Source organism: Lynx canadensis, chromosome B2 (assembly GCF_007474595.2).
Source record: "Lynx canadensis isolate LIC74 chromosome B2, mLynCan4.pri.v2, whole genome shotgun sequence".
Classification (NCBI taxonomy): domain Eukaryota; kingdom Metazoa; phylum Chordata; class Mammalia; order Carnivora; family Felidae; genus Lynx; species Lynx canadensis.
In genome coordinates, this window is record NC_044307.1 from 119,726,101 (window position 1) to 119,736,374 (window position 10,274).

Here is a 10,274-nt window from a genome sequence, read left to right on the forward strand (position 1 = left end):
AAGTTTATTTATTTTTGAGGGAGAGAGAGAGAGAGAGGGAGGGAGAGAGTGGGAGAGGGACAGAGAGAGGGAGACAGAGAATCCCAAGTAGGCTCTGCATCATCAGCACAGAACCCTCCTCGGGGCTCGAACCCACGAACCATGAGATCATGATCTGAGTTGAAATCAAGAGTCAGATGCTTAACTGACTGAGCCACCCAGGCACTCCAATAATTATTCTTTGTAAACAATTTTGAAAATCTAGAATACGATATAGGTGGAAAAAATAACCCCCAGATAATCTTTATTAATGTTTTGGCAATATTCTTTTAAAATTAAAAATGTGCTTGAATTTATTTACTTCATTTGAAAATATTTTAGTTGAAATATAATATACATTAATAAATGTATAACACATTTTCTCGTGCTCCACTCCAAAGTAACCACTATTCTGAATTCTATCACTGTCAATTAGTTTTGCCTGTTCTTCGATGTCACATAGATGAAATCTTACAGCGTATACACTTTTGTATCTGGCTTCTTTCATTCAGCATAATGTCCATGGTTCTTTTTTTATTGATGTATATTATACCACTGTATCAATATTCTACATTCTATCCATTCTATTGCTGATGTACATTTGAGTTGTTTTCAGTTTGGGGATGGATAGAAGTGCTTCGAGAATTTTGTTTGTGTATTTTTTAAATTTCTCTTGGATCTATACGTAAGAGTAGAAGTTTACTTGCTGTGTCATAGGTAGTTTCTGTATTTAGCTTTAACAGATACTGCCATATAGTTTTCCAGTCACTATATTTGTCTAAATTACGTATGTTAACTGTGCTGACAAAAATTGTGTTAGAATTTGTTGAACTAATGCAAGTCTTAATATGTTTTACGTTCTTGAGATGTAAATTTTAATTAATCAATAATTAAGTAATTAAGAGTTCTTACTAACTCTGTTTTCACTATCTTTAAACATCTGATAGAGGATACAGATCTTCATGCCTATTACTTTGGATCCTGTATTTGGATATGGAATCTGACTTAGTATTTGAAGGGCATATTTTACATTGTTTATTCTTAGTCTTAGCAATAGTGTGTATATAATCAGTATGATTCATGAGGTAAAGAATAGCTATTTTTTTTTTCTTTCAACGTTTTTATTTATTTTTGGGACAGAGAGAGACAGAGCATGAACGGGGGAGGGGCAGAGAGAGAGAGAGACACAGAACCGGAAACAGGCTCCAGGCTCCGAGCCATCAGCCCAGAGCCTGACGCGGGGCTCGAACTCACGGACCGCGAGATCGTGACCTGGCTGAAGTCGGACGCTTAACCGACTGCGCCACCCAGGCGCCCCAAGAATAGCTATTAAAAGACTTATGAAGGGAAAAAACTTATGAAGGAAAAGCTTTCATGGTTTCATTTATGGCATGGGAGAATGAGGTAAGAAAATACACTGAATATATATGAATATATGTGAATTCCCTAGAGGGCACATGTGTTTTACACATGCTTCTAGGCACATGGCTAATTAAGGAATAGTGGCTTGAATAGCTAAGCTATTTATTTATTTACATGTTATGAATAGTTCAGATAAATCCAAAATCATGAAAACTTCAAACACATTTTGGCATATTCTCTGCTATTTTATAGTGAGGAGGTGAAAGACTTATTTTAAAAATCTTTCTGATTAGGGGCGCCTGGGTGGCTCAGTAGGTTAAGTGTTTGACTTCGGCTCAGGTCATGATCTCACTGTTCATGAGCTCAAGTCTCGCGTTGGGCTCTGTGCTGACAGCTCAGAGCCTGGAGCCTGCTTCAGATTCTGTGTCTCCCTCTCTCTCTGTCCTTTCCCTGCTCATACTGTCTCTCTCTGGCTCTCAAAAAATGAATAAATGCTAATAAAAAAAAAATTAAAAAATCTTTCTGATTATAAAATAATGCATGTTCATTTCTGAGAATTTGGAAAAACTCAGAAAATTATTGTAAAAGAATACAAAGTTACTTTAAACTAACCATCATGAGATGAGTACCATAAATTAAGAGATTTATTTCCTTTAAAAGTTATCTCAGAATTATGTCTGATGTTGGAACAGAAGGGGCCAATTGCTTCTGAGGTGCTGTGAAATGTGTAGAGTAATAAAAATCTGATACTGAAATCATCAAAGATTTTGTGTAGAATGACTAGATTCTCTGTCATTCTCAAGTGACCGATTAGGTGTTTTTCTTCAACTATCAGAATGAACTAAAAATTTAAGGACAGTTGATAGGCTTAGCACACTGCAATTCTTATCCTTATAGAAGTCCAAATTGCCCCATCTTTAATAGGAGTCTTTTAAATTTGCCTCCTGTACCTTTTTGATATGATTTCAATGGTCTTTGTTAACTTCCTTCTTATCCAATATGAAAAGGTAGTCCCTGAATAAATGTGTTTATCTTACACATTTCTTGTGCTAGACCTGGAATAAGCCTTAGTTTCTTTTAGTGGAAAATAATATTTGAAGAGCACAGTATTGGCCTATGGATGGTTATTCCTCTTGAGTTGTCATTGTATCCAAGCCTTTTTAGTGAGCAGATGTAGGAAAAATTGTATGTATGTGTATGTGTGTGTTAAAAGATAAAATAGATCATAAGTTTATGCTGATTATTTCTAGTTCAAATTCAGAACTACAGAATTTAACTTAACCACTTTTATGTTACGTCTGTATTTTGAGACTTCCTCACTAAGAATCCCAGTACTCACCAACACTCACGATAGAATTAGAATATTCATAATGACTCACTTGCTTTATCCCACATTATACAACCAATAGTCTCAGAATAACAATACCAGCACCACCAATAAAAGCAGTTAAATATTTAGGGAGAGGCATCTATGTCCATTCTCTTAAAAATAGCTGCAGTCTACACTATCAGAGCATGCTGTATAGCCACTATACCGTGTACATTCTCCTCTGTAAACTTCATTAATTTTAATTCTAAAGATAAGCTATATGTAATGTTCATATACCAGTTCTTATATTAATATCTCTCAGATATTTTTGTTCTCTGAGCTTTCTATCTAGTAGGTTTTTCAGAAAGGGCCCATAGGAACAATACACTGTAAATTCTTCCCTATTTTTGGCAGTTTGTCTGTGTCTTTTATTCTTGAATGTTAGTTCTGTAGGATAAAAATTCCTTAATTTACATTTTCTTTCTTTGAGTATCCTAAATGTTATTCCAATTTTTTGGTATGAAGTGTTGCTGTCAAAAAGTCTGATACTGAGTTAATTTTCTTTTACTTATAAGGTTCATGTTCTTTTTGCCTAGATGTTCTGATGGTTTTTCCTTGTCTTTATATTTCAGCAATTTTGCTAGACTATGTCTTGATGTTGGTTGATTTTATCAGGTACATGGCATGCTCTTTCTTTAAAAAATTTTTTTTAAAATATTTATTTGTTTTTGAGAGACAGCACAAGTAGGGGAGGGGCAGAGAGAGGAAGACACAGAATCAAAGCAGGTTCTAGGCTTTGGGCTGTCAGAACAGAGCCTGACGCGGGGCTTGAACTCATGAACCACAAGATCATGACCTGAGCTGAGGTCGGACGCTTAACCGACTGAGCCACCTAGGCACCCCCATGGCATGCTCTTTCAATATGTGCTTTCAAGTCACTTTTTATTTCAGTAAAGTTTTCTTGATTTATATTTTTTGTTTTTTTTTTTTCTTCAGGACCTCCTACTATCCATATGTTAGATCTTCTTTGCCTCTCTACAATATTTATCAATTTTTCTTGAAACATTTTCATTTCTTTTAATTTAAAAGATTTCCTTCCTCACCGTCTATTCTTTTTTTTTTTCATTTTTTTTAATCTTTATTTAATTTTGAGAGAGAGGGCATGAGTGGGGGAGAGGCAGAGAGAAAGGGAGACAGAAAAGCTCAAGCAGGCTCTGCGTTGTCAGCACAGAGCCCAACACAAGGCTCGAACCCATGAACCATGAGATCATGACCTGAGCTGAAGCCATGAATCAGATGCATAACCAACTGAGCCATTCAGGCACCCTTCTTGTGTTCGTTCTTGTTTGATACATTTCTTTTATTTCTAATTCCTTCCTGAGTTTTATCAACACATTTCTATGTTTTGCTACCTCTGATTTATATTGCTATTTTATGTCATTAGTTGTTTCCTTTTTATAATTTATGTCTAGTATTATTTTCTTAATGTTCTTTTGAAATAATATAGTTTTGATGTGTTTCTGGGCATGTATTTCTGACATGCTTTTATTATCTGTAAAGATTTATTCTGCCCTTTATTATTTTCATATAATAACTTTGTATGTGATTTGGCTATGATAATTTTGTTTTCCAATTTGTTATGTGAAAATAGTTTTCTTGAACTTGGTTCAGTAAGGACACTTGGTTTAGACCCCTTTTCGAATTTCACGGAGATACTCTTTTATTGTCTTCATGCGTTTGAAACAATATGGCAGTTTACTTTCCTCAGATTTCCAATCTTTGTTCTCTCCTCATTTTTATCTAGACCTTCTCTTTCAACATCTTTGTTGTCTCTGACCTGCTCAATTTTGATTCCATTCCCATGAGCATGGAGTCCTCCCTTGGGAGAGAGCCCTGGTTTGTAAGATTTATTTGAGTGGGCACAAACTTTACCCTCAAATTGGTCTCCCGTATTTCACTGTTGGCACTTTTGGATCTCTGTTCTTCTCAGAAGCCTCAGATATCCTGTTGCAACTCTTTGCTTGTTCCCACACATATGCTGACATAGGGCACGTCTTGTGGTGGTTAATGATTTTCTCCCCCTAACATTTGGGATTGAAGGGATGCCTTGCCACCTAATTTTGTTATAAATATTGTTCCTGGGATTTTGATTTTGCAGTGCAGTTACTCGGTTTTTATGTGGAAAATGGAACTATCTAAAATCTTTGCTTCCGTTACTACTTCTATTTTCCCAGAATTCTCAAATTCCTTTTAAAACACTCCGGCTCACTCACCATGGCCCTTCATCTTTGCATCTAGGAGTAAACTGACGGAAAAAACATGTGAACGAGACAGTGTACCCTGTACGTGTATGTACATGTGGGTTTATTTGGGGAAGTGAGGTACAGCTGCTGACAATGTGGCAATATATGTATATAGGTGCATCCTAAAAGTTCAGTGTTTTGACTTTGCACATTTTAACCATGGGAAGTTTTCCCTTTGGTTTGTGGCATCGCACTGTTTGTAGAACCAGTCTTTATTTTCGAATGTATTTTTGTCTCTTGGAATGACACTGACACTACAACATTGCTAATTACCCTGTGAGGGGTTAGTTTGTCTACAACTATTTTGTTCCCCCCTAGAATCCACAGCTCTACAGATTCTGGGGAATATTGTGCTTTAAGCTGTCTTTGGAATATTTTTGTTGGCCACATACTTCAGTTCACTTTTTGGTACGGGCCCACATAGGCCCAGTATCATTTCCAGGCTTCTCGAACAATTTCCTTTTGTCACTTACCAACCTCTTGTAAGCTATTGATCATGAAATCTAATAGTCAAAAGCTTGGGACAATAGAAGAGTTGCTTTTAATTGAAGACAAATTTCTATTAATGTTAGTAGAAATTATCCTCCTTTTCTACTTATGTCATCATCTATTTGTGATTGGTTATCATGGCAACTGAAAACTGAATTATACAAAAATGCAACTTATTAATGGTTCCATCAGGATGCAGATTTTATACTTTTCAAATTTAACAGTAAACTTTTTGAAGTTCAAAAACAGATATGGTAGAGCATACAAACTCAAAAAATAGTTAAAACATTTTCTATGTGTAAGGTATAGACTATAGTTTGTGATATGAAGGGTTGGAAATTAAATGCCTACAATGGTCAGAGAGGTATTAAATGTAGACAAGACCAAGTGTAATCAACAGGGGTTGTTGGAGACTAAAGTTACCTAGAGAGAATTTAATTTTTCAGTGTTATTCTTTATTTTTGAGAGAGAGCAAGAGAGCGCACACGCGCAAGCTGGGGAGGGGGCAGATGATCCAAAGCAGGCTTGCTCTGACAGCAGGGAGCCGAGCCCAGCCCGATGCTGCATGCAGGTCTCAAACTCATGAACTGTGAGATCATGACCTGAGTCAAAGTTGGATGCTCAACAAACTGAGCCACCCAGGTGCCCCTAGAGAGAATTGAATTTAAATGTTTATAAGGTACTGTGAATGTAACAAAAAAAAAAATGCCTATGCTTGTGTGTGTGTGTGTGTGTGTGTGTGTGTGTGTATAAATATATACTGTGTATGACTGTAAGTTTGTGACACTTGATTCAGTGTGAAATAGGTTTATGTAAAATTCTATTGAATTGATTAACCAATTTATCAGTATAATAAAAGAGCCTTAGAAAATTATAGATGAATTATTTTAAAACAAAAGCTTCCCACAGAAACTCAAGAAAACTCAGAAACGTTTAGAAGAGTAAGTGAATGGACACACTTTTTATAGAAAAAATATATACTTTATTTTCAACTAGAAAGGTGCAAACATGTAACTTTTGGTCACATTCTCAACAAATAAACTGTCCAAAAAACAGTCATAGTCAAAGTAGAAACAAATGCTTCCAGGTGGAAAAACTGATCATCTATACAGAGCCACTCATTTTTTTTTTAATAAAGGCCACTTGTTCATTAAAACAAGGCTACCACATTTTCAACTGACAAATTAGACTTCTAAGGACATCACTGCCTCATATTCAGTAAACAATCTGTTTTGATGGAGTATCACTCTGACCAGAATTTCCATTTGAATATCCATTTCATGCTTTGAATTATCAGATAAGCTTTCCATCCTACCTATGGTGTTCAGAATTGAGGCTAACATTTGAAATATCAAAGCATAAAAACATAAACAAAAAGGCACAAACAACTTTAAATTAACTTAGATAACTGTACAAATATATATATATATTTATATATATATATATATATACACACACACACACAATATTTACAGTGTCAATAAAAAAAAAAAAATCTGGCTTGTTACAGGCAAATTAGCTTGCCACAAGCTGTCCAGTCTAATAGACAGGATTCTGATTCCTGAACAGTGTCATTCAAATCAGAATGTCAGAGCTGAATCTGCTGTTCTGACTTAAAGAAGAACTTGACCCAGCCTCATGAAGGCTGGAGGACACACATCCTAGCCGTTGCTGGAGCTACAGTAGGCAGGTCAGTGAGCATGCTAAAATTTTCCTTCTCAATCACACTCCAAAGAGCAGGCCCCTACCACTTTAAGGTGACAATCATTTCTACAGGTGCCCCCCCCACCTCCCACTGCTCCTCAAGCCACACCTTAGTCTACATTCTGGTGCTCTGTGCTAATGTAGTCCCCCCACCCTGGTCAAGTCTTAACTTTCTTCAAACCAGTGTCTGGGTTGATAAGACTCTTTTGTTTGAATGTCACATGGCACAATATTTTGAATTCGGTGGGACTGTTTCTCTCCCCCAGTTAGAAAAACAGATTTAAATAACTTGTACTACTGAAATCATGTTTACACAAAAATGAGATGTGAATCAGTTCAAGTTATAGCCTAATGAGTTAATGTCTCTCACACTCTCTGGCTTTAGGCCATGTCTCCATACATCTTCCTGTAGTACAGGGACTCAAAGATGTCGTTGTCTCCAGGACAGTTGTAATGGCAGGCACAGGTCTTGATGAACATCATACTCTTCTTCATGAGCTCCCCGTCGGGGCACTTGAACTCCACAGGCAGAGTCGTGGTTCTGTGTGGGGTGCAGCACCGGCCATCTGTGCACACTCCACAGAACTTAGCCCGGTAAGTCTTCACGCTGGTACAGCCAGAAAGCTCAAACTTGACGGGCTTGGAGATTTTGGGGGTACGGATGCACTTTTTGCCCTTCTAAGGAAGACAAAGCAAAAGAAAAAAAAAAGTCAATGATTCTCTAAGGGGAGTGGCTTTCTTCAAGCTCTGTGTGTTTTAGCCTTATGTTGTCTGACTTTTGTTTATATTTTGAGGAGAGGAAGTTGGACTCTCACTTGCCAGTTTTCCAAAAATAGACATGGCCTCTCTCGGGATGTCTTGAATTAACTAACCGTGTGGAGAATTTCATAGTGGAAAGCTGGTGGTTTCTATTACACAACAGCCCATTCCAGCAAAACAGCTCAACGGTTAGATATTTTTGGAGATAAAAGGTCTATCATAACAAGGATGGGGAGACCCAACTTTAGTCCTAACCATTATCATTCCATGCAAGTTCGTTCATAGGAGCAGAAAATGTACCTTAATGTTCTCCTCCAAGTCGGCTTCGCAAGGCCTGACCATGCACAGGCGGCTCTGCTTCTCCAGCCTGCAGAAGGCGTTGTCATTGGTAACCCGGGTGGAGATGCCCATCCCACAGGTCTTGGAACAGGCGCTCCACTCTGTGGTCTGGACCAGGCAGTTGGCCCGGATCATAGTTGGGTCTGGGCCAAATGTGTCTTCCAGTCGGTAAGCTGTGAGAGCAGAGCACACAAACACAAGGTAAGACGCCAGGATAAGACATTTCCCCCTTCCCCTGGCAGAGTTAGGAGTCAGCCCCTGGGGGGAGGATCACAACACTGACTTAGAGGAAGATCCAACTCACCGGCGAGGGCAGGGCCAACCACGGTGTGGTCCTTGGGCTCGTCGCACACCCACTCCTCGCAGCATTTCCCCGGCAGCTTGACCCTCCGCGGGAAGGGGCAGTCAGGGCTGGGCAGGCGGACGTCCATGCTGCACAGGGGCACGCAGCCCACCGCCCCGTCCAGGCAAGTGCACTGGTATTTGCAGCTGCTCTGGAAGGACTCGCCGCTCCGGTACACGGTCCCTCCGAAGACGCAGGGGGCACCATCTTTGGCTGAGGGAGAGGAAGGGAACAGGGGTCAGGCATCGGTGGCGGGAGGCGAGTCGGGGGTGCGCGGGGAGCAGGGCTCCGGGGTGGGGAGGGGCGGCCGGGACACCGCCGGAGGCGGCGCGGGGCGAGGGGCCCGGGCCGCGGCGCTTACCGGTGCACACGCCGATCTTGCGGTTGGCCGGGGAACCGAAGTCGCAGAAGAGGCCCTTGTGTGGGTCGCAGGGGTCGCGCTCCGTGCACAGCTCGCCCAGCTGCTTGGCGCACACGCGGCAGCAGCCGCAGCCGTCCAGCACGAGGCTGACGCCGGCGGGGCAGCGCGGCGCCGGCGCGGCCGCACACTGGCACGGGCCGCCGCAGTCCTGGCCGGCGGCGGGCTGCGGGGAGGAGGGGGCGGTCAGCGGGCGCACGCCGCTCGGCGCCCCGGGCCCTGCCCCGCCCTGCCCCGCACGCCCTCCCCCAGGCGGCGGCCGCCGCGGGGCTCTCGGCTTACCCGGCCGCAGAGGGCGAACAGGAGCACGAAGGCGCAGCGGACCGGGCCCAGGCCGGCGGCGGACATGGTCTGGCGCTGCGGGCGGGGCGGACGGCGGGCGGAGTGCGGCGGCGGCGGCGGGGTGGGCGCGGCGGTCCCGGCGCTGGATCGCGGGTTCGGGCTGGAGGTGGGTGTCTGGGCGCACCGGGCTGAGGTCTGGGAGCTGTCGGCCGGGGCGGCTGCCGTCGTTGGGAGGCGGTCGGTCGCCGGGGTTGGAGTTGCACTGGCTGCCTCCTCTCAGTGGGAAGAGTTGTTGTGTGAGGCTGAGGCGGGCGGCCCGCGGCTTTTATACGCTCCGGGCGGCCCCGGCTCGCCAATGAGCTGAATGGAGTCCTACACAAACAGGGACATTCCTCGCATTCCTCCCCACCTTCCTGCCTCATCAACTCACACCGGATTGATCCTGACCCCTTGACACTCAGCATTCCTCCCGTCTGAAAAAGCTGGCACACTCTAGCTCACCAGAAAGAAAAAAAAAAAAAAGCCTCAGTATTTCCAGCACCAAATAGGATTTTTTTTTCCCCTTGCTTCTTCGCACCACTCCTGATTTATAGCATTGAAAAACACATCAGCAATTACTATTATTTTTTATACTACTCTCTTCTGTTCCTAACAACTGTGCCCGCTCTACCCACTGACATACATGCTTTTTAGGAGGTAGGCAGCCCAAGAGGCTAACAGCAGGGATTCCTAAAAAATTCGAAAGGGTTTCTTTCCTGATTATTTTTGTAATGATTTTAATTTTAGAGGCTGTCTGTCTTTGAAAACTCTTCAGAGAGCAGAGGAGGAGTTGATTGCTTTTAACCAGCTGGAATCCCCAAGAAGCTTACCTGTAAACTCCAAGTTCCATATTGGAGATGTAGGAATTTGATCATTTGTCACTTGAGATAATGGTTTGGATGCCTATTG

At 41.9% G+C, this 10,274-nt stretch overlaps 1 protein-coding gene across 1 annotated transcript; it reads right to left on the bottom strand.

Annotated features, from left to right (window-relative positions):
* Positions 1–6,440: 6,440 nt before the first annotated feature.
* Positions 6,441–9,407, bottom strand: CCN2 (cellular communication network factor 2). Its single transcript, XM_030316365.1, has 5 exons — positions 9,327–9,407; positions 8,988–9,210; positions 8,588–8,839; positions 8,245–8,456; positions 6,441–7,863 (listed from the first exon to the last, which is right to left on the bottom strand). The coding sequence occupies exons 1-5, from the start codon at positions 9,390–9,392 to the stop codon at positions 7,567–7,569; spliced, it is 1,050 nt and encodes a 349-aa protein (XP_030172225.1). The 5' UTR covers positions 9,393–9,407; the 3' UTR covers positions 6,441–7,566.
* Positions 9,408–10,274: the final 867 nt, after the last annotated feature.